At 36.3% G+C, this 26,104-nt stretch overlaps 1 protein-coding gene across 2 annotated transcripts in view; it reads left to right on the forward strand.

Annotated features, from left to right (window-relative positions):
- ITGB8 (integrin subunit beta 8) overlaps positions 1 to 26,104 on the forward strand; it is an 83,300-nt gene that overhangs the window by 10,565 nt on the left and 46,631 nt on the right. For both annotated transcript variants that reach the window (XM_029929805.1, XM_029929813.1), the window contains exons 2-3: positions 18,026 to 18,111; positions 23,627 to 23,798. In XM_029929805.1, coding sequence (XP_029785665.1) covers positions 18,026 to 18,111; positions 23,627 to 23,798 — 258 coding nt within the window. The remainder of the gene's footprint in view (positions 1 to 18,025; positions 18,112 to 23,626; positions 23,799 to 26,104) is intronic.

Raw genomic sequence — 26,104 nt, forward strand, 5'->3', positions numbered from 1 at the left:
GTATGTTGTCTAGATCTGTCTTGAGCAGTTCTGTGGCTGTGACTTCCTCTTGGAGGTTCTTCAGGGGGGAGTTCCTTCGTTTTGTCATTTTTGCTAGTTTTCTGTCTCTTGTCACCTTTAGAAAGCTCATTGTGCACTGTGCACCTATTAATATTTCTCTGTTAAAGGAGGCTTATTGACTGTCCAGGGCCTGTTGTTTCAGGAAATATTCTTTTAATGGTGTCTTTCAGTTTCTCTTGTTGTGCCTTTGAATATTTTATTTCCCTACTCAGCAATATTTGGGACTCGCTGTCATGGACACTTTGGCTTGTTTCTTGGTGTAGCCCTAAGAAGGAAAACAGACAGACATACACAGAGGGAACAGTAACACACAAACGCACAGACAAATCAAACAAACAAACACATTAACAGGGGGAAAGAAAATAAAGAGAATGGAGAGGAAAGAAGCGAAAAGAGGAGAAGAAGAAAAGAAAAAGAAAAAGAAAGAAAAAAAGAAAAAAATAAATAAAGGGGGTCAGAGACAACAAAGGACAGTGGACAGTCAAAAAGTGTATGACCAGTTGAGGGGAGAGGTAGGGATGAGATATAGGAGAATATATCTGGATTGCAAGAAGGTAAAGAAGAAAAAAAAAAGGGGAGAGAGGAGAAAGGAAAATGAGGAGTAAAATTTTTAAAAAGTTTAAGTAAAAAAAGTAATAGTAATAAAAAATACGTACAGAAAAAGGTGAAAAGAAACAAAATGAAGAAAAAAAAGAAAAAATTTAAAAAAAGCAAACAACAAAAAAATAACACCACCAACAAAACCCAGTAGCTCCCCCTCGTGGATAGGCGTGGTTTGATGTGATAGGTCTTGGTGTCTGCAGAGATTAGATAGGCAGCACGCCAAGCTCTGCTGAACTACGAACTGTAGGCCACTCTAATGGGTCCTATCTCCTTTTGCCACATTTGAGCGCGGTTGAGTTGTATTTTCCAGACCCGCCTAGGTTCAAAGTTCCAGTCCATGCACTTTTTATGCTACCACAGATGTGATGTTTTTGTTTTGGTTGCTGACTTCTTAGGGGGAGGAATAGGTTTGTCTGGGCTCAGGCTGGGATTTCGGCTGCCCCTGCCTGAGGGGAGATGCGCAGCAGGAGGTGAAGTATGTGCGTACTGTCACAGACCCAACCCCCAGCGGGGATCGCATTAGCATTGAAGGAGGAATAAGGGCCTAGCTGTTGCTGGAGCAGCACTGGGAGCTGCTGGAAATGAGCTGGGAGCTCCAGCAGCCTGTGTGTGCACCCAGGTCTCCACCGCAGCCAACTCTCTGCTGGGATCATGCAGAGGTGGGGGCTATTTTTTCCCTGTTGGCACCCGGGATTCAGGGTTCGCACAGCCAATGCTGGGGGCGAGATGCGCTGTGGAAATGAGGTGCGTGCTCCCACTCCCAAAACCGAGGTCGAAGTGAGCACCCCTGACACTTCTGCTGCCGCTGTCGCAGACTCCTCGCCAAGATGCCACAGTGATGGAAGCTGTTCCTTCCCTTGCGCACCACCTGGGTTCGGGATTTAGGCTACCCAGCAGTTATCTATGGAGTGAGCTTCTCTCTCCAAGCGTGGTTAAGCGTTTTTACCTCTTCCCCAGAGACAGTACTGTGAGCATGTTCAGTCTCTCTGTCTCTTCCCTTTGTCTCTTGGACTCCGCGCACTTGCCCCACGTTGGGCTGGGGCTCCCACCTCCCCTGTCTGTCTCGGGCTGGCCCGTTTTCCAATCTCCCCAGTTCGCACTTACTCACTCAGGTATCCTTCAGGTTCTCTTCCTTCTGGAGTCCGTATTTTCTCCTTCTGCTCTTGCAGATGAGAGTAATGTCCTTCTCAGTTCCATCGATGGGGCAGACGAGGTTTACAGAGCTCCCTTCCTCTCTGCCATCTTGGCTCCTGTCTCCATTTAATCCTTATTCATTCAGATTTTCTTAAAACATATATAGCTTGGTGTCAGGTATGGTTCTGGGTTCTTTAGTTAAAAGAATAACAATAGTTAACATTTGTGAAGGATTTTCTATATGCCAGCTACCCTTCTGTACATACAGTATAAAAATACATGCTTGGGGCACCTGGGTGGCTCAGTCAGTTAAGTGTACAACTCTTGATTTCAGCTTAAGTCATGATCCCATGGTTTGTGGGATCAAGCCCTGCTTTGGTCTCTGCACTCTCAATGCAGAGCCTGCTTGGATTCTCTCTCTCTCTCTCTCTCTCTCTCTCTCTCTCTCTCTGTCTCCCTCTCCCTCTTTCTCTCTCTCCCTCTGTCTCTCTCTCTCAAAAATAAATAAACATTAAAAAAAAAACATATCCTTTAATGCCCACAACCCTCTGAGCTATGTTCTCTGATCATTTCCATTTTATAGTTAAGCACACTAATTAAAGAAGTACTGGATAACTATTTAAAGAGATACTGGATAACTCTTAGCTAATAAATAAGTAATGGAATCAGAATTCAGACCTGAGTGGACTGACTCTCCACTCTCCGTGATTGCTACAGACTATCTTCCAGGGGTGATAAGAGTACCTCCTTTGGCCCTCCCCAAGGCAAATTATCCAGGCTCTATGACTATTCAGTCTTTATTCTCCTTCCAGAATTCTCTGCCCACACAGCCCCAAATTACTTTCAGGGCCATCCTGTGGGTAGACCGTATTCCAAACTCCAGGAGAGGGGAAGTATAGAGAGCTTGGAAATGTATGCTGCATTATCCATGTTGGTAAGTGATAGGCTACTTGGCAATGCAGAATAAAGCTAGAAGAGAGAAGAGAAGCTGATCCGAGGCTGGAGGGGCAACACTTTACACACTGCCTGTTCCCAAAAAGAAATCTAAAGAGTCTGAAATTCTAAATTCAGACGTAGCTTTCTAGAGCATTATCAGTGCATATTTATCAAGATAGGAAAATAGAAATCATTTTACTTAATGATTTCTTAGTCTGGGTTGTAACTGTTATTTGGTCGTGTTATTCCCACCACCATTTTTACTATTGCTTTTTACCCTAATGAAAGTTAAGGACAGACTTGTCTAGTAATTTATATATTACTGTAGGAACAGTAACAAACAGTGAAAACACCAGTGATTATTACATAAGGAAAAGTATCTCATGACAAGGTGCTTTTATTTGTTAGTAACTAAATATCTTTTGGTAAACTTTAAGATGTGAAGAGATTACACTGAATTCCATTTTCTTGCAAAGAGTGTTACAGTCAGAGTGGAATGTATGCATATTTTTAGGTTAGCTTTTACTTTTTATTTCCCCTTATTAATTTAAAATATGTCACAGAAAAGAACATTTTACTGCCATGAATTAGCCAAACTTGGTTGGATTAGACAGCTGACATATATTTAATATTTATAAGTGACTGGATAGGTAAAATAAACATTTCCATACTTCCATACTGCTTTCATGGACTAAGAGGACTATTTTTTGTTTTAAAAATCAATCTTAATGTGACCTCCTTTCTGTTTTCAGAGTAAATAAATTAGTTGAATTTACATATCAAAGAAAAATGTAATGAAAGTCAAAATGGTTTCCATTGGGATTTTGTAATTTAATTAACAAAAGTACTGGGATCAATTCTTGTTCCAAACTACTAATATTAAACAGATTTATTAAAATTACCTTCCCTTAGTTATTTTTTAAAGTTCCCAATTAAAAATTAGTTTAGGAAATGAGAATAAGATCATTAAATCAGAAGTGCAGTGTTAAATAATAAGTGCCATTACTGGATATATACTCAAGATGATCTTTAAAAATGCTTTTGAGTGCTGCTATTCTAAGTACTAAATGTTCATATTTTAAAACAGCATATAAGGTCTTAAAAAGTGGCCTTTCATGATAACCTTACCAATGAGCCAACCATCAGTACTTTAGTGGTTTTGGAGATGTGTTATCTCTCTCAATCCCAGGTATTTTGTTATTTGTTTTACTTTGTTTTAATCAGCAAACACTGTTAACATTTGTCAAAGACAGAGTCTGTTGCCATTCCAGATTTCATTTAGAGAACTGCCCCCCAAAATCACAGTACCCAGGTTGTATGGAGTAAGGAAACAAGGCAGCTGCCAAGGACTAGTTCAAACCAAAGTCTATGGGAGAGACCAAGTTTAGAAATGGAGGGGAAGTCTGGTATTGAAGACAGGAGGATAAAAGACATGAAATGTCAGCTTTGAAGACCAAAGATGTCTTATTATGTATGTGACGTGGGCAGCGGCTTCTGGCTTAAGATATTTTGATATTTTACATGGTTTGGAATCCACTTCTTTTTTCAATGGAAAAAATTGGTATTTCAAGGCAGCTACAGTTGAAGTACTGTTTATTCCACATTTACATATGGTACCAAGGTCCTATCCTAGGATTGAACACAAACATTTTTGCAGGCACAAGCCCTTTTCCAGATTTCAGTGGGGAGCATATATTCAGTAACTGTTATCCTAGTAACTGTTAGAGATACTGGCGAGAGCAAGGAGCTGGGTGGAAAACTTCATCCTTATGGAATAAGGGACTATTGCTATGCTCCAAAGCAGATTTAGAAATTTTTTTGAAGTTGAACAAAGAAAACAAAAGAAAAATTCAACATTCTACAAGATTAAGCTGATAGAAGATGCCTTAAGGAATGCCAAACTAGGAAAAATCTTCCCTTATTGCCAGCTTGCTGGGGAGGCTGGACTGGCTCTGTGGAGTGGCATAAGGTATTATTTGACTGCAGTAGAACAAAGAATGCAGGAAAGTTTTTAGAAGTGTAGGGATTGCTGTAGAACTGGATGTTCTAGTTGGAAACAAAGAACTTGTTGTAGTAGAACTGTATTATTGGAAAAGAAAAAAAAAATCCCGTAGCTGGTCTCTTTTTTAGTACAAGGCATACCTCCCAAGGTTTTGCTCTATTGTCTTTATGGCATTTTGCTTTGAACTTTTATTGAATTTACTGAATTGTAAATGAGTGGATCATAATTGGCAAAAGAAAACTTTCTAGAAATGATAGATGAGGTTCAAGTTCCAAAGGAATTCACTTGGAAGATAGTAACACTGATAAAAACACTCAAGAAAAGAGAAAGTTTCAGGCATTCTGAATTTTGGTTAAAAATATCCCTTTTGATGAATGTTTCAACCACAACCATCTAGAACCAGAGCCTTAAGGTGAGGGCCAATGTACTATAACCACAGTGCCTAACCTCTAGGTTGGTAATGGAAACACAAAAACTAAATGTTATTAGTACCAGTCTCTAGTTGAAAGGATATAGTTTGTTTGATGCCTCTTGAAGAATCCAAAGGCACAATGCATGATGACATCTCACGGGACTATGATAGGATGAGAGAGGGGAGTAGGCAACATAGCATAGCTGGAGGATGAGGTTTAGTGTCCCCTGTCAGGGTGCACATGGTATTGGCACACCTGTCCAGGACCAACGGTTGGCTACTCTTGGAGGTCAGCATAGCATTGATGCCAGAGTTCAATGCTTTCTGAGAACAGGGCCAGAGAGTAGATTATCTGGTTATAGACTTGTTGGAGCAGAAACTGACTTAACAGGTGTTATGAAAAGTCAGATATCACTTTCGTGGATTCATGATCCAATGGTCCCTTGTGAGAATATACCTAATGAGAATTCCTTGCCAAGGTCCCTGGCCCCAGGGATCACTAATGGCTCTGCCCAGAGTAGAGGTAGTGAGATATACGAGTGATTTGGATGATTACATGGAGTCAGATGAGGCCAAAAACCATGAGCAAATGGATGAATACACTAAAATTTAGGAAAGCATCTGGTAAACGTGAAGATGGGAAGGGGAAAACTAAATAAGAGCATTGGACTTTGAAAGAATAGAGGTTGATGCTTTGGGGAGATGAGGAAGGAGGGATTTAGGGGAGAGCCCAAAAAGCAGGCAGTGGAAGTGAAGAGAACATTAAAGCACTGGATGAAGAAATTTACACAAAGAAAAATGAACTCTGATAAAGCTGAGTTTTGATGAAGGAAAAGTAACAGCTGGGCCATTTGGGGACATATGGAGAATACAGAACAAGAATTTCATAGGATAATACATATAATAAATTCGTTAATTACATAGCATCACTAGTAAATGTCCTGAATTCATCACCCTATGGTGATTTTTGTAAGAAAATATCCTTGTTTTTAGAAGTATACACATGGGGCACCTGAGTGGCTCAGTTGACTAAGCGGCTGACTCTTGGTTTTGGCTCAGGTCGTGATCTCACAGTTTGTAGCTTCGAGCCTGGCATCGGGCTTTCTGGTGACTGTGCTGAGCCTGTGTGGGATTCTCTCTCTCTTCTCTCTGCCCCTCCCTTGCTCGTGCTGTCTCTCTCTCAAAATAAATAAATAAATTTTTTAAAAAAGAAGTATATACAAAGACTATGAGGTAAAGAATTGTTAACTGATACATATGTATTAAGATGTACCTACTCAAATTCCAGGAAATGAAGTTAAACCTGCAATTATTAATTGAAATCGTTTAAGATAATTGAAATATTTCAGAAGATTAAATTTCTATTCTATGAGACAAGTGAAAATCTTGTCATTATAATTCAGAATTTTCTTTGTGTGAGCCCAAAAGTAAGGTGAATTTTATAAAAGACACTGAAGTATTTATGATCATCTTTAGCACTGAGCACAGAAGAAGCTTTACTGTAGAGAACAGAATATAAAATATATTATTAGGGGCTCCTGGGTAGCCAGAGGTGAAACCAACTCTTGATTTCAGCTCAGGTCATGATCTCAAAGTTTGCAAGTTTGAGCCCCACAGTGGGCTCTGTGCTGACAGTGCAGAGCCTGCTTGGGATTCTCTCTCTCTCCCTCTTTCTCTGCCCCTCCTCTGCTTACTCTGTCTTGCTCTCAAAAATAAATAAATAAGCTTGAAAAAGTAAATAAATAAAATATATTAATATGTACATCACACTGTATTAGTATTATTAGCAATAATACTATGAATTACAAAGATACTTAATTTTACATTTGGTATTACTACATAGTCCTCTCAATTTTTCATACTGCTGAGGGCTTGCAAAGAAGTTCCCGGTACAATACGAAAACTCATTTTTGAATTGGAAAAATGATTTTATCATCCAACAACTGGGAACAATCTATTTGAAAGAATATGAAAATAATTTACCCCTTGATCCGAATAGAAGCTATGTAAATCAGGTAAGTACAGTGTAGGGATAAATGACTTTAGTTACCCACAAGAGATCTCTAAGTCTCTCTAAGTCAAAGGATTTATGTAATGTGGCTTACTTTTAAAAACCATATAAAGTAATTTAACATTTTTGTATATACTATCAGGAAAGAAATATACTTCCTTACTGTGCACCGACTGTCCTTTAGCTAACAAAAAATACTCTGTCAAAGTTAATTTACAATGCTAATTTAAAATAAAATGTATTGGCATAATTTACATCAATAAACTCCATTTCTTTAAAGTGTCAATCAGTGGGTTTTGACAGATGTACAGGCCTGTGGAACCACTGCTGCAACCTGCATAATGAACATTTTTATCCTTCAAGAAGTTTGCCTGTGCCTCTAAGCTGGCAGTGTTGAAACAAAGTGGTGAATGATTCTGCATTACTGGATAACTGATGAGCAACTGGATATACCTAAAATACAGGGTTTGGGGGTGGTTTTTTAAAATAAAATTTCCAGGGGCACCTGGGTGGCTCAGTCAGTTGAGCGTCCATCTTCAGCTCAGGTCATGATCTCATGGTCTGGGAGTTCCAGCCTGGCCTCGGGCTCTGTGCTGACAGCTCAGAGCCTGGGGCCTGCTTCAGATTCTGTGTCTCCCCTCTCTCTCTGCCCCTCCCTCACCCTCCCTCTGTCTCACAAAAATGAAAAAATGTTAAAAAATTAAAATAAATCTTACATATTATAAACTGCATCTCAAAATATTCCCACAAATTAACAGGACTGTGCATATTATAAAGCAAATGTCATCTAGCAATCATGTCATTTTAACCCAGACTCTACCTTTTAAAATGTTTTTAGAGCACATTAAAAAAAAGGGGGGGGGGCATTTTTTCTACTTCATCAGCAAGGAAGCAAAACCCCAGCAAAGTTAAATTGTCAGGCCAAGGTCAGAGAATAGGCAGTTAGGAGAAGAACAAGTTGCCCTCTTCCCTATTCCAGATTTGGCTTCCAGGGCAGAACTGGAAATTCACAAATGGAAATAGCAACTGCAAACACCATCTCAAGTGCTTCTGCCTAATTAGAATGCAGCCCAGAGCTGTCCCCTGGCAAGAGGTTGGGGAAACACGGTTGTAAAAGGAGAAGTTCTCCCTTCTGCTGAAAAAGTGCCAACCAATCTAATTTCGGCACTCAGCACTCAGTGAGATGTTCAGGCTGGAGCTTTGGTATTAAAACTCAAAGTTTCCTTGTGCATGGAAATAAAATGAATTTTGAAAAGGGCACTGTAGTATTTAGGAAGGACTTTGGCACTGAGGGCAGAAAATAATCCTGCTCGGGGAATCTAACATCCTCATTCCAAGAGTGGGAAAAATAATGACATACTACTTGTATGAAAGAATTATCTTGAGGTACAAAGGAATTATTACTGAGTCATTACTTAAGGATTAATAATAGTTCCATTAGTGAGAGTTTTAAATCATACTTTGGTATAACTGTCTTTATGTTATTCTCTATTCCATTTAGGACATTATTTAAGAGAAAAGCCTCTATAATCAGAACTGAGTTCAAACTTGGTCTCTGTATTCACTTAGCTGTGTGACTTTAGGATGAGACTTTCCCTAAATTATAGTTCCCCATCTATAAAATGGGCATATTAATGCTTTCCTCATAAGATTTTTCTAAAGTTTCAATGAAATCATACACCTATTATTGGTATTGTTACATAGAAGAACACCACTTGGTAGATGACCTAAAACAGTAATCACTTAATAAATATTTATTCTTTCTTTATTTTCCTGAATTTATCAAATTGTATATACAGGTTTGCTTTTTTAAGTGACAGAGTAAAATATAAATACCTTTTTGGTCTCTGAAATTTAATTGGAGGAAAACCAAATGCTAAATGAACTAAAATTCACTTTGGGATTTAATTTATGTGGTTTTTTTCTTAGAACAGAATTTTTTCATGACATAAAATGTTTCTTTGCTGTTCTAATCAAGTGCACACCTGCAATGTGACTTCAGGTTTAAATAAATAAGAAAATGCATTTCTACTATCCTGGGGCATTTCTTTTACAAACTTAACTATGGCATTTGAGGTTCTGACGTGAATAGCAATGTGATTTTTTTTTAAGTGAGAGAAAGGAAATTCATACCTTAGAGAGGAAAATACGAAGAGCCCCTGGCACACTAGTATGTTAGATTTAGAGGAACAGAGTGGGAAACCGGTGAATATTTTGGCCTTTATAAAAAGGGAGTGTGCCTCATAAACAGGACAGTTGGAATGTATGGAAAAGTTCCAGTTAAAACAAGGCACAAAGCACATGACTAATATTGCTTTTCCAAGTTAGACAAATGCAGCTTTAACCAGAATATGCCTCAGAAGGGCCTCTGGATCCCTCCCTGAATCTTGAGATTTTTGATCCTTGCTGAAGTTGCAAGTCTGAAGAAGGAAAGCTACTCTGAGAGATGCTGTGCTCTGACTCCCATCTTACTACCTGACTGACTGCCTCTCACTTTCTTGCAAATTTCCCCCAGATGAGTAAGTTTCAGAAGACAAACTGATGTGGTCAGGTATGAGAGCAATTGCAAAAGTGAATTTGATCCTCTTTAGGAACAATTCTCATCCCACATTGAAAACCTGCTTGGCCCAACAAGAGAAACTTCACTGTCAAGAAAATAATATGAACTCCATGCAAGTTATTTTCAAATGCAAACAAGTATTCTTTATACTCTTTCATCTCCTTCCCACATCTAAGAATTTGTCAAAATATGTGAAATATAAAATATGCATAAACATATACGTTTATATAAACATAAGCATACAAACATATATGTGTGTGTGTGTGTATAATATAAAAACAAGCACAAATTTCAACCAGATTTCTGCATTGCACCTGTCTGGCCCTCCTTAATGTGAAGAGATTACTTCATCACTAATTCATGGCATCCTCTTTCTCCTGACATTTCCTGTCACCATAGCATGAATTGCCTTGTATATTATTTTTATTTCTTTTCTGCACCACCAAACTCAAGTGCATTTAGGATGACCTTAGACTTTAGCTTACCTGAGAAATTCCAATTTATACCTGTTGTGCCAGTGTACTTAATAGTGGCCTCTTTTGGGTTAAAAAGTGTTCTGATATAGAGCACAATTTATACAATCACCCATTCACTGTATGCTGCAATCAGAATTTTTTCAAAGCTAAGTTGACTGAAGTGTGTGTAAATGAATCACAATGAAATGTCAGTGATACGACCTCACCAGACCACCTTCTTATGCAGGCCCATTTCAACACAAATCAGTGTCATCAGTGGCTTCATGATGGTTCTTCTTGTAAATTCCATCATGAACTACCATTCTGATTTATGCCATCCCAGCCACTTTAAATTCTGACTCATAATGGGATTGCCCCAAACAAGGGCTGGGCAGACAAATGGAATGTGTAGCATTGCCCTAACATTTCTTAACCTGCCCAGCATTGAACATGGCTTTCCCTACACTTTTTTTCTCCAAAAGTCTTTATGCTAGCATAAAACCCTACTGAGTTCACATGAGTTTTTTCTGTCTAACAAGAGAGGTTGAAACTTGTCCCTGAAACATACAGATTACACACAGTAAAAACCTAATAAACCTGGTTAACAAGAAGAAAAGATTAGTGCTCTTTCATAACATTGACACTATAAGGAAATTCTACTCAGTAAAAAACTACTCATCTTTACAGGGACAAAGATCATTTGCCAGATTGAAACTTGATTTAGATCTCAGCTGTAAGAAAACAATAAGTGAATCTGGTGGTTTGGCATCTGATAATGGTAGCATTAAAAAGTGTGACTTCAATTCAGTATCATTCCCTTGACATATTCAGAGTTTTCTAGACAGAAACTACCCTTGCTTTAAAATAAATTAGCAGAACTGTACAATATCAGACCAGATGTAAAGAAATTTGTCACTACATGTAGGTCCATTTTTTTCACATTTGAAAACATCAAGATGAGTTCATCCAGATCTATATCATTAAGTAAGTAGATTGCCTTATACAATAAATAGGTTTTAGAAATGAAGATTTCTTTAGTGTAAATCAAGAGCTATAAAGCCTCAGAAATTAAACTACCAGATCAACCTCAACTTAGACTATAATTTATTCATCACACATTGATTGTGTGTATCAGATGCTACACTTGGATTCTGGGGCTAGAAAGAATATATATGTAAGCAATTGCCCTCCAGGAGCTACAGTCTAGTAGTCTTGCTTTTCCAAAGGAAACAAAATGTATCTCTTCAGAGTGGATGGTCTATATAATGTAATGTTAAGCCTAACATTTCTAAAAAAGCATTTATATTAATCCTGCTCAAGTCTTTCTTGTATTATCTTTCAAAACTCAGGTGAACTTTGCTCTTACTTCAGAAACAGGTCTGAGAGACAACCAGAATGGGGACAGCAATTCCATAGGACTGTGAGGGGCCAGGCCCTCTTTACCTTTGTCATTCTTACCAATGGGTTCCATGAGAAGGGTTCCCTCGGGGCTCAAGACGGCTGCTGCTAGTCTAGACAGCCTTTTAAAAGGCAGGTGCACCATCCCCAGTTGCTCTGAGTTCTGGCCTGTTAATGGTTCACAGCTGCCACATTCACAGAAAAATTGGCTTCCTTCCATCAAAGGGAGCCACATCTCAGCGATGTGTAAAAGTTAACCCACCCCAAGCCTCAGCCCTCTCTGAACTGACCTCAGTCCACGACTGACTTATGGGGGGTATAAAAGCCAGACCCATTCCTTACCTCAAAGTGGCACAAACTTTGTGCTCTGAGTTCTAGGTAGAATCAGGCTAAGACCAGTATTTGACTGCAACAGTATCTTTGTGCCTTGTCCTTCCTGACCCTGCCTCACTTCCCTTCTCAATAAATCACTTTCTAAGAAAATCTGTCTTAGGTTCCTCCTTTGGGGAGCTAAGACAATTATTTTTTTCTTATAATGTCCTCATTTCCTCGCCTTCTCTCTTGAGCCACAATATACGTATTAAACATTATCATATCACCACTTTTTCCTCCAAATATACTTTAAACTAGCAAACTTAATCACTGGAACAGATAACAGAAGTCAAAAAAGACAGGAATCCAAGCTGATTTTCGCCAAACAAAAATATGGGTGTGTTTTTTGAAGTGCATGAAGAGGCAAAATTAGACAAAATGGTTTTTCCCATAAAGATACTCATTTTCATTTCCATGGCCTGAATGCTTATTTGCTAAAAGTTTGAAACAAACAATATAGTAAAGGCAAAGGGGGAGCAAAAAATGCTCTAGGTTGGGTGCTATTGCTAGACAGTAGTAGTATTTTCTGAATGTGTAATTTTATAGCAAACTATAAAGATTAAAGTGGATTTTTTCTACCAATACTATGAGTCAGTTGATCTATGCATTTGTTGCATAAAAATTATTGTAGTAAATTGAAGTTTAATTATATCTGCTTCTTTGTCTATTTCAACAGTAAAGTTATCTTTCATATAGCCTAAATGCTAAGTAAAAGAACAAATGCAAAATGTTAATAAATAATGTGGTTTTGTATTATGTTTATATGAAATCCAAGGGGAAAAAACAGAAGAAAAAGAAAAATACAAGTACTTGTACTATTTCCTTGCTCCCTCTGTTTTGCGATACTCCCGTAGTCACTAGCTTCCTCACAATACATCTCTAGCTCTTCAGAGCTTCCCTACTCAGATCTACCTTTCCCAGAGAGCTTCTCATGCTTCTGTCTTTTCTTCCATGCCCCTTTACCTAATCTTTCTTAAAATTAAACTGACTCTGAATCTGTTTCCTATGCCTGGTTTTCAAAGAAGTTGTCTTAACCACATCTTCCCTCTCTATATTTTTGTAGGGGCATTTAAGAAACATTTCCTCCGTCAAAACTTGGAATAACTAGGTAACAGCAAGTGATTCGAACATGAATCTATTGCTTCATTTTTATTTTTACATCAAATGATAGTATGCTAAATTTCTGTGCAAAAGAGAGCTTTCAATACTCAGGTAATATATTTTGAAGATATCTATAACAATTACATGACCATGATACTTATCTAGAATAAGGAAATTCAAAAGTTCTATTTCAAACCTTATTCTATGTGTGCTTAGTTTGCCTGGTTTTGACTGCTATCAAAGTAGGGTATGTATTCATTGTGTTTATTTTTTTAAGGAAGTAGCTTTATATAATTATCCAAGTTCAATTTAATTTGTATAGTAAATGCAATTAAGAAAAGGATACTGCCTGAAAAAAATGCATTTCTGCATTCTTCACAAATCATTCTGTCTAGTCCTAATAGGAAAATTTAGAGTAAGTGATTCTGAATTTGAAGTACTAAACTCTTTATCAGTTTTAATTGTTGGTTCTTCCAGATAACTTTGGGTATCCTTTAAATTTTGTAGAAATTTTTTGGTGTAGACTGCAGAGCAGAAGAACATTCAAGACGTTTCCTAAAACTTTCACTTTGATCACTTGACTTATGGAAATATCTCAATGTAAACATTGAATCTTATGTTCTTTTTTAGTTACTTTTTTGGTCCCTTTCCCTTCTCTTCTTACTTCTATAAATTAAACATTCTCAAAATAATATGAATAAATGAGCATATCATCCAAAACAAAGAATACCTAAGTGACAGTCACAAATATGTAGTTTCCTGATTTTTGTGTACTTTATCCTGTTGATGATAGGTATTTATTACACTTTATGACAGACTATTATAAAGGTCATTTCACATGTGTCAGAAACATCTAATTCTGGGAAATAATTTAAAAAATATTCAGATTAAGTCAAGGTACCCTTTGAAGAATGTGAATAAATGAAGGTGTTAAGAGATTTTCAGTAATCTAATATAGTCATGCCAAAATTTTATTTGTAACAGATTGGACTGATGTGTGTATATTTGACTAAACTGACTTTTAAGAATCATTTTAAATAACTAAAATAAAAGTGGTAGCTTTTTATTTAAATTATTTTTATATATTAGCTATATTTTTAAAACTGTTTAAAGGGGCACCCGGGTGGCTCAGTCGGTTAAGCATCTGCCTTTGGCTCAGGTCATGATCTCATGGTTTGTGGGTTTGAGCACCACGTGAAGCTCTGTGCTGACAGCTCAGAGCTTGAAGCCTGTTTCAGATTCTGTTTTCTTTCTGCCCTTCCCCTGCTCGTACTCTCAGTCTCTCTCACTCTCGAAAATAAACGGTAAGAAAAAAATAATAAAATTGTGTTTATGATCCAAGGGACTTTCATTTGAAAGATGATTAATTATATTTATGACAAATTTAAAAACACATATAACACCTTCCTTTTTTTGAACCTAGATCTAGATATGCATACAATGTATGTATACACATATACTTGTATATATACACATGTAAGTTATTATAATACTAATGATAATAACATTGCAATAATCCCTTTGCTGAGTGTCTAGCATATCCTACACATTATGTGTGGAATGCTCATGCTTGCTCATTTCATCTCATATCAGTATTTTGATATGGGTACAATTAACTCTGTGTTACAGTGTAGGAAACGGAGCCTCAGAGAATTTGGGTAACTAGCCTGAGAACACATTGCTGTTGCATAACAGTGCTATGGAAATTTAAAACTTTATTTCTAGTAACTATTTAGCAATGCTACCTCATCACATCTGTTACCTCTAGTTATAACATAAGTAAAAATAAGACTCTCAGCCCATGTTCAGAGAGGAAAAAGAATTTTTCAGAATGTACACACTTACATGACATTAAATTCCTTATTAATTTCTGTCTTGGTAGCACACTTTAATGACATGGGTTTGTGAAGCAGTTATGAATAAAGCAAATGAGCACAAAAGAGGGTTCTGAAGATATATGATTTAAAATATGATTCTGCTTCCAGTGTCCTTCCTAATTTCCATTAGGATCCACAAAAAAGCATCCTTAATAAAAACACAATGCTAGAACATAAAGAATACAGTGCTGTCACCTCACTGCACGGGCAGCTACCACTCTCAAGGAGTGGGAAGAACAACCACTCAAGCACACCCTGTAAGAAGGTGTCAGTGCTGAGGGCTGCCAGGAAACTTCTACTGGAAAGCAGCCTCCTGTGATGTTGCATCAGCGATGGGGTAGCGAATGAACTGAGTCGACCTGGAGGCTGATGACAAACTGCTGGTATCTGTAAACAACACTCATGCATTGATGTGTGTTCAATGTAAAGATGTCTATTTACATGAAAGGGTCTGGTGCACACACACGCACACACACACACATATCCCTTTAGCACATATAGACTAATTGTAACCATAGTACCATGACCATTCAGTTTAAAGAACTGCTTTAATTGGTGTGATATTTGCATGTTAGGTATTTCTTTAATGTGTCTCTAAAATTAAAAAGAAAAATCCTTAAAATTCTGCTTACTAAAGTGTATTTGGTTTGTCTTCTCTTAAGTCTCACCGTGACACTTTCCAGCAGTTAACATTTGACACTATTCCCATGGAGTTCAAATTATGGCCTTCCTCTAGTTCTGCAGAATCATAAGGCCCATCTCATTCATATCCATTTATGGGATCATTTTTCCTATAATTATGTAGACTGAGAAATGTCAACCCTAGACCCTGAGAAGTACTGACAGCACCAAAGTTTGTAGCCCTCTTGGTCATTATTCTTAGGTATCGGAAGTTTGAGAACAGAAGTTGACAGTAGACCTTTTTAAAACAAATGGTCAGAAGGCTGACTATAAAGAGGACAGATTTTTGCTTGTAAACTCATTATTTACCACTTGTGTCTTGGAAGTAGGAGACTGACCTGACCTTGAATCTGGGTTAACTTAGGACACAGACAACTATTAGAAACAAAGACCATAGTCATAGAAGCTGTTGCCTTCCAATTGAGTGCAATCTTAACTGCCAGCGTCCTACCTATTGAGTGAAAGAGCTAGTCAAGACTAAACTGAAATAGATTTAATTCCATATTCCAGTCAGGTCAGGCTTAAGAGTTAGTGAAGGCTAAGTTAGGTCTGCAAATGTGCTTGATTTCTGTCTGAGAACAGAACTAAGAAGGTCTCTCCTCCAAATACTTTAGAAATAAGCACCTTTTATAGTTTGGCAGGCCAAGTTGGATAGAAGGATTTTAGACTATGGAGTCTTCATAGTTAGGTGGCCACACTAGTAGTAAAGGCAGCCCAAAACATCAGTTATTTTTAGTCCTGGGGAATCTAGGACAGGTTGGGACAGATCAGTAAAGAAGTTCTAGATAATGTTTATTAAAAGCTGATATAAAGCCAAGGACAAAGGCTGAAAGGGGACACAGGAGATAACAGAACTGCAGTTAAGTGTTCAGAAAGGATAGTTTTGGCTTAACCTGTTGGTTGTCTGGGGAAGTACAGGGGAAGGGTGCTCACTACTACCCCAATTAGTACCTCTCTGCTATATTTACTCTCCTGGAGTTTCTCTTTCTCTCTTCCCATTGCCAAAGCCCACCCCATGCCACCTCTAGGTCACAGCACCTTTAACCCTGTATTGTAGAATGTTGGGGCAAGTTGAGAGAGAAGAAAAAGACAAACTGATTGGATGGGGACAACCAGAGATTTTGAGGGCTCCATCCCTTTTCAAACTACCACATCCCTGTATGATTGTATATACACACACAAACACACACAGTCCTCTTTCATTACATTAAAAAAAAAAAAGACAAACACAGATTAGAAGAAACAAAACGAAATGTCAAAAAGACATAGTAGATATCATTGCCTCTAGGGAATCCTTCTTAAATATAATTTTCCCCCCAACCCTAATCCTTCCATGTAGAGCAGAGAAGCTCCTCACTGTGTGCCCATAGTGCCTTGGTGATATCTCTTATTCTGCTTAACACATTGTATTTTATTGATTGCCTATATAGTTCTCCCCTCACCTAGACTGTGAACTACTTACAGCTAGAATGTCTGTGTTATTTACTGTATGCCTTTGGGTGAGATGAATAAATTGCTGTGATTTCCAGTATTTGGTGATTTCGTAGTAAAGGATGGACTACAGGAAGTATGTGATTATTCCACTAAAAATTTATGATAAAATAATTTATGACTCATGCTTTCTTGTAGTTTATGCATTTAAGTTCATAATGATGAGCCTCCTTATAATGATATAAGTAGTTAGTAGCTATGGATAAAGGTAGTTTCCAGACACAGTCACATTACTAAAATGTCACAGCCAAGTGTGGGAATCTATGGAAAAATGAATAGGTCATGGTCTGAAAGTGATATAGTAAGAAAAATTAAATTGGGTAAACTAAACTCACTCAATTACTTTATATCTAAAATGCTGAATCATGCTGCTACATTTGGCTCTGATATCCATCAAACCAAAATAATCAATATTAACAATCAGAATTCCCAATTACTCTATATGTCATCATTTCTCAAGAAATCAAGATAATTTTTCAGAAAGTTAATTCACTATAACCCAACATGGATTAACATGTTCAGATTGAGGACAATATATAAGTATTTTTACAGGGAAAATTCTAGATCCAATAATGCCTCATTAGTGCAGATAATATGAAATAGAGTGAAATTTCAGCACACTAAAAAAAAGTGGATGGTCTTTTACTATTGTAGTAGAATTCAAGCCAAGCCCCAAACCTGACTATATTACATTTTCATCAGCCTCCTTTTTTCCAACCTTATAAAACCAAATAATAACTATCCAGAAAATGTTGTATCTATTAATTGTTATGTAATTAACCTTACCCCCTTCCCAAAGAAATTATGTATTTTTAGTATCATGTACTTAAAACTATTGGTCAGCTTATTTTAGTTTTCAAAATACGTTTTGGTTTAGAATTGTATATACTTCCCAATATGAGAGTAACACCTCATTTTATCCTCCATTACAGAAGACAATAGATGTACATCTTCGAATGCAGCATCCTGCACCAAGTGCCTTGCTCTGGGTCCGGAATGTGGATGGTGTGCTCAAGAGGTGTGCCTTTTTCTTTCTTATTTTCTTTCTTCTTTCTTCCTTTCTCTTCTCTTTTCTTCTCCTCTCCTCTCATCTCATCTTTTTCCCTGTTCTTCACTGTGACCACTCTAGGCATAATTTGATTGCCCTAATATTTTGTGCCTTGAAGGTGCATCAGGAAAAAGAAAGATACTGCTGAGCATCAGGAAAATTTTATTTGGTTGTATGCTTGGGAACAGCATATCTGGCTGATGATAAAATAAAGTATAACCTTTTCATTAGGAAAGTTATGGTAATTTTTAAATGAAGTACAAGCCATTTTATGTTTTCCACCTGTCCTATAGAGAGAATTGGCAAACACAGATAGTGACTTTTGATAAGTCAGTAGGCTTTGTGTGAAATTCTTGCTGCAGTTTGGGGCATTAGGTTATATATGTAAGGTGGGTTGTAGTCTTGTACTTGCTTATTAAAGAAAAGCAAGTTAGCTTATTGGGCTGTTTCATTTGTTTTTATTTGAAATACTTAGAGATAAGCTATTTACTCCTTTCATAATATTGTATATCAATTCATCAGTTACTTATGAAAAATGGGATGCTTTTCCTTTGACATGTGACCCTATTCATGTGATACTGTGTACATTTAAATTCTGTGGAATGGAGAATAAATGAGAAATCTTTTATTGTTCAAAATTAGTGTTTTTATATTCCAATAAGAGAAATATACCCCAATAACAAACTTCTTAGTAAAACAAATATAATGCATTTCTTCTTTCTTAGCTGTGAAGTTGTTTTGTGAATTTTTTCTTTTGTTGATAATCTTCCACCAGAACTACTTTACATAAAAATCACAATGAAGAAGCCAACTGTAATCTGGTGTTCTTTTGTGAAATTACAGAGGCAATTTTACATTTGTTTATGTAGCTCTTGTGAATTAGAACAAAGAAATCTTTAATGACCTTTTGCTTGACATGAAGACAAATCTCTAACTTTTGCTTCCTCTGATTTCGCTCCAAAACTGCACCTACCATCATATTTCCAACCTCTCCTGTTACTACTTGCCTTTATCTTACACATCTCCCAGAAGGAAAAAGAAAGCTGAAAAGTAGCAAAGGATGGTGGACATTACTTTCTTTTAAAGCAAGTCAGTAAAGAGGCAGGGGAGGGGTTCACAAAGTAGTCTTAGACATGTCTAAAACTAAGTGTCCCTCCTACTGACAACCCAAAGGCTTCTTGGAATATACTCTAGGCTTTACCAGTGAGAAAATCAGATGTCACTCAAAACTAGGCAGTGCTTTACCAGAACCCACTGAATGAAGCAATGTCAGAGAGAGAACAATTCCAGAATTTCCCATCACCTCCTATGAGTCAAATGACCAGACAAAATACACTCTATTCTCTGAGCCTCTCTTTCCTCATTTCTATAACCCTGAGTTTGGAATTTACTTCTAGGTTTTTCTGTCAAGAGTGTTTCATGGCTTTATATTTCCTGACCCTAGGCCAATACTCCATTTTAGATTTTCACTAAAGAAGCCATGAAGTTTGTGTCAACTTGATGTCAGCTGCTGAGAACTTTAGTAAGTATAGTTTAGACGGACTTTCAAAGATGATTAAGAAACCCAGTTGTCAGCCAAATGTAACATGCCAGCCATATAAAATTCCAGGTTCCAGAGGGACTCCTTTATCTGATACCACCACTGACACAGAAAATCTGGAGAGGCTCAGTTATGGGAATAGCAAATGTCAGTCCTGCCACAAGAGGAAGGATTTTGAGTATTCAGAGAAATTGGTGGCCAAATGGCAAGAGGTAATCCAAGGGGAAATGTGAGGTGGCTGCCAGAGCACAGGAGGCAAACCCATGTCTGCTCTTGATCAAATGCTTCAGAATATCTAAGAAAACACTTGGAAATCACTTGGCTGTTTATGTCCCAGAATCTTCGGTATACTACAGGGTCATCTAATTCATACTCTGAAATGAGGTCAACTTGGATTCAAATCCTAGGGCTATCAGTTTCTAACCATATAAACTTGGATACATTACTCTAACTACTCTGGATCTCAGTTTTCCTTAGCTCTAAAATGGAAATAAATATTGTACCTATGACATACTACTGTGAGGACTAAATGAAACAGTATGCGACAAGCATTTGACACAAGCATTGCTTAAGAAACGGAGTTGTTACTGTAAGAACTTGAGTGACATTCCAGAGCAACTCATTCACGTTTTGGAACCACTGAAGATTGTGTTAGGAATACAACTTAGTATGGAGCAACCAGTGTTAGGACTCAGACACTAGCCATATCATTAACAGAAGGAGCTGTCCACTCCCTGAAGCCTGACATCCTCAAGAGGAAGAATACAATGGTTAATTTTGAAAAATTACTCACCATTAGGCACATATGCAACTGATGTCTCTTATTTCTTAACCAACCAGAGTGAAGGAACAGGGAAAGAATAGGCATTTTTTTTCTCTATTCATGATTAGAATCAATAAACAGTAACAATTAAGCCTAGTTTGCATAATTTTCAAAGCTGGCCAAAAGTAAAAGAGCACCAGAAAATTTGGAAAGGGTATATTATATTTGCCTACATTCTTATAGACTATGTTAATCTGATGTTCTAGGTGTTTTGCCTTCTCTTTCTCTCTATGCTACATAAAATAATTAGAAAATAATTAGGATGGACAAGACCTAATCAAGATGGCCTAGTTTAATGCATCAAGCTCCTTTTGAACATATGTAAAAGGCTTAATGAGTTTTGGAGAATTTTCATCTTCTCCTGCATGCTATGTGTCATACACAGATTGTGATTACATAGTCAGAGGTTTAGAGGGCAGCCTTCAAACCTAATTATTCTAAAATACAACACAAAGAGTATTCACTGTCAAAAGGAAGACGATAGAGTTCTTTCATTATCTTGCAGATTGCCATGTTTGGAAATCAGAAAGACTCAGAAATAAGAAGAAAAAACTTTTCTTATGTTTTCCCCAGAAAATTATATTGAATGGATGAAAGTAACAAACGATGAAAAGCTACCTGGGTAACTTCAAACCTGGGCTTTTCATTTACAAATGGGATTTGGATGCAGAAGTTGTATGGTTTTGCTTGTGTATTTCTTGTAGAAAAAGGAAAATATAAGAATTAGAAGAAATTAAAATGACACAAAACACCACAAATTAAAAGGGTGTGGTTTGAAATTCTTTTCTTTTATACAAAGTGGAAAGTAGGCCACAGCGGGCAGGGGCAGCATTCCATTCTTTATTTTGATGTCACGGTCTTTTCTTCCCTTCTCAAACCTAATTGTCAAATTGGCAGTGATTTTCTAACTCAGTTTTTACAGGGGAGTAAAAACAGCCATGCTGAATCAGACATTGCAAAATAATTGAGACTATTTTGCCTATTTCAGCAAAATGATTTGACATTTAAAGGTCAAATGGCATAGCATGATGTATAGTTGCAGTCAATTAACTGTACTCCCTTCTTTTCCATTTCTGTATACACACATAACAGAATCCCTAGCTGAAAAGAAGAATCAGAATTACTTGTATTTTATTTCCTTTCTTGATTTGAAGTCTTGGCATTTTTACATCTATTAAATGCATGTAGTCCTTTGTCTGTGGCCTGTCATAAACATAGAGGTACCAAGCCTTATAAACTGTCAGTATTGCTCAACCTCTAGGATAGGAGAGATCCCCTCATCTAGCTTGGAGCTTTCTGAAGGAAAGTGATACATATGATAGCAATATATGCCACCCTTCTTTGAGCTAAATCTTATATTGAGTACCTCTAAGTTTTATCAATGGACAGAATAAATTTGGATACAAGAAATTAAGGCTTTGGAGATTTTAAACATCACGCTAAAAATCTAGCAAAGCAAACTGAAATTTCTTTTCTCATGAAGTCACTTACCAAATGACAGCTGGAAATCTTGATTGAAAAGAATATATCCCCTTTTGTCTCTTAATATATGTATATTACAAGGGTGCTTCACACTCTAATTCAGAGTCAGTACTGTAAAGGGTCCCACACTAAATATTTTTTAAATTTTATGGGCCACATACTGTTTCTTTTGCATGCCCTTTTTAAATTGTTTTATAGCATTTTTAAAATGTAGAAAGCATTTTTTTTAGCACTCAACCAATACAAAAACAGGCCATGGATTTCTGTATTTGTCCCACCATCCCTAGTTTTTGAATCCCTGTTCTAAATTAAGAGAGGAATTAAATTAAAATCTTTGTTATAATGTTTTCATATTGCCTATCACCATACCATCTAATTCCAGTGCTTTGGATGTTCCTATTCATAATTAGTGATCTAAGTATCTAATCAATAACTAATACTGAACTTGATAATTTCCTTTCTCCATACCCCTTTGAAATTCTATGCTTCCCATAAATTAATGCCCATAATAATTACATTTACTTGTTTAATGACTGGATTCACCAATGGTCTATTGACTTTTAGGCAACAAGGTCTCTGTCTTGTTGCATTCTGTATCCTCAGCACCTAAAAACTACTGTTCCTGTGTAAGTATTCAATCTGTATTCTTTGGTTGAATGATTAATTAGAAACCCAATTCCCTGAATCAGCTGAATTAAAGAAGGAATGACTGAATGTAGATCAAAATAGCCACCGCCAGGAAAATCACTGAGCAAATAATCTATCTAATACGTAAACAAATATTCCAAATAATTCAGGGCAACATTGTATATTATAAAGTATACTTTAAATATGTTTCCTGTTCTCAGAAAAACCTGAATGGTTACATGAAGAATAAAAATATCATTTTTTTTTCTCAGGATAAACTGAATTTTAATCTTGTTCCACTAATTCTGAGTTTCTTGGATGGCTATTAAATATCAACTAACCAATGCCAAATAGTAATAAAAGTTATAGATTCAATTGCAAATCCAGGATCATTTTAGCTGTAATCTTGTATCTCCCAGCCTCATTATGAACATCTTTCTTGGTTTATTAAATTATTTATAGGCTATAGTGTGTCTAAGAAGTTGGGGGATTTTGTGGAATAAGAAATATAGATCTCCAATTCATCCTTCTGTGAATTTTCAGTACCTTATTGGGCATGTGACTCCTGAGAACTTGCCCTCATATTCCAAACATAGTAATTTATAATACATATACCAATTGGGTTCTTTGAGAACTGAGACTTACAATTGGAACAACTGAATGATCTATTTTGGATAAATTTTTCTTTTGAAGCCATCTTTCCAATGTAAAATACTTAGAAACAATTAAGTTGGTATAATTTTACAGTTAGTTAACAATATTTAAAGTACTTGGCTTAAGTTTCTTCTTTAATATTCATTTTCTTCTTTTTATATATGATTTAGGAATTAAAGCTTTATTTAAAACAAATTTGTTAGTATTCTTATTGGAAACAAGCAGATATTTTGAAGAGTTGCATAAGTCATATGACATTGGAAGATGGCTACTTTGCAGTATTTGCTGTGTGGTTTTCTTTGGTTATAACTGAGATGAAGTGCACTGAAAACAACAGTGATTTTCCTTCTTTTAAACAGGATTTCATTTCAGGTGGATCAAGAAGTGAACGTTGTGATATTATTTCCAATTTAATAAGCAAAGGCTGCTCGACTGAATCGATAGAATACCCATCTGTGCATGTAATACCAAGTGAAAATGAAATTAATACCCAGGTGACACCAGGAGAAGTGTTGATCCAGCTGCGTCCAGGTTTGGTGATTTTCAAATAAATCTATGATGATTCTGACTTGAAATTACATTTAGCTTTATTTTCTTATAGTTAATATTTTGTGGATGGCAATATTATTGTAGTAGAAATAACAGAGAGCTCAGAATAAAGAAATCAGAATTCTGCTCATTTTTGTGCTTACAGCTAGCTAGCTGTGTGGCCTCGGACACTCTGAAAACCTGACCACACTATCTTATAATTATGTGTTTCCAGACTTGATCACATTGTAGTGTAATTGTGTTACAATTCCATTGCCAGCTCTTGAAGAAAGAGAACATGTTTTATTCCACTCTTTCTCCAAAGCTTCACAGAGTGCTGGCTTTCTGTAAACATTCTATAAGTATTTGTTGACTTGATTAGTTGATTAATTAATTAGTAAGAGATGTAAATTAAGCTAACTCCTTAGATCCTTTGTGATAAACTTTTAAACACCAAACTACAATTCATAATTATCATAATTAACTTGAACTGCTTTGTGATGGCTCCGGAGATTAACACATACTTCTCTTCTCCTATACTTTTCTTATACTTGCCATTTCATCACATTGTATTACACAGTTTGGCACATGTGGTAGGCCACTGGAAATTATTCATTTTCTTCCGATGTTTAGAGAATCCCAGTGTATAAGCTAATATGGCAAGATAATTTCAGGTACACAGGTATGTACCAGTCAGTTAGATGCACTTAGATTTAAGCAGTATGCAATTGACTTTGAGTCTTCATTATTTCATTCTGGGTGGTCTTATCCTGGCATTAAATTTTTAAATAACCATTATTGACACATGACCTTCCTATTCCAAAGTGGAGCTATTTCTCCGGATTCTTCAATTACCAGAAAAACAAAGTCTATTTCTTTCTTGGCCCTAAGCATATTCCCAGCTTCCAATTAAAACTATGCTCTTCATCATATAAAACAATTATAAATCCCAGTATGGACATATACAAGTAACAATTGGAAAGGGATACACAAAAATGAAAGTAATTAGGTTGGTAAGATTATGCCATTCACCATCTTCTATTGGTACTATGACAAAATTCTGTACACTAGGGACATAAATCACAGAAATTTATTTTCTCACAGTCCTGGAAGTTAGAAAGTACAAGATCAAGGTACTGGCTGATTTGGTTCCTGGGAAGGGAGAAAAAGAGACACACAGAGAGAGGAAGATGGAGATAGAGGTCTCTGGAGTCTCTTCCCATAAGGGCTCTAATCTCATGATGAGGGCCCCCCCCACTTCATTACTCATCTAACCCTAGTTATCTCCCAAAGGCTCCATCTCCAAACACCATCACATTATGGGTTAGGGATTCCACGTAAATTTGGAGGGAACACAATTTAGTCCATAGCTCTTGATTTATAAAATAATATTTTCAAAGGCCATGGAGTAGTTTTAGAAATTAGGCATACTTTAGGCAAGAAAACTTAATTCCAAAAAGTGAAAACTATTTTTATAGGACAATATCTCTGTACACTGTGCTATAAAATTTGAAATCAGTATAAGACAATAAACAAATATTAAATAACAAACTAAGAAAAGTTTCTCCTAAATAAAGTCTACCTCCAAGAATAAATTAAAACTCTAGTCATACACCATTTAATAATAACAAGAACACACATCAAAATATGTCTCATGAATGAAGTTGCTCCCAGAAAACCTGAGATCTTTAAATGCTTTTATTATTAAAGAAAAATGAACAAAAATTAACTAAGCACCCAAATTAAGATATAGGAGTAAAAAAAATGGCCATAAGAAAAACAAGAGGGAAGAATTCATAAATTAAGAAAAAATATGAAATGAAAAATAGAAATAAAAATGTAAAATGAATGTATAAATCCAAGAGCTAGTTTTTTGTAAAGTCCAATAAATAAATTGTTAGCAAAGCTAGGTAAGAAAAAAGAATAAATAATCCAGTTATATAGATTATTATCAGAGACACGAATATTAAGGGAAAAAAGACATTAAGAAAATATTACTCACAAAAATCTATGGTAAAATGTATAAATCTTAATAATATAGGTAATTTTAAGAAAAATATGCATGACTAATATTGACTCAAGAAAGAGTGAAACCTAAGAAACCTAATAAAGATCAAAGAAATTAAGAACATTATAAAGTTATAAAATACCCAAATTAGGTCTGAATGTTTTCTTCAGAATAAATGATTTAATGTTCACCCAAATTTTAGTAAATACATTATCCCTGCACTACATAAACTCTTCCATTAGTTTTAGAAAAGGCCTAGAAGCTACTCAATTTGTACAAGGTTAGCATAACCCTAGTATTA

Source organism: Suricata suricatta, chromosome 2 (genome assembly GCF_006229205.1).
Source record: "Suricata suricatta isolate VVHF042 chromosome 2, meerkat_22Aug2017_6uvM2_HiC, whole genome shotgun sequence".
Classification (NCBI taxonomy): Eukaryota; Metazoa; Chordata; class Mammalia; order Carnivora; family Herpestidae; genus Suricata; species Suricata suricatta.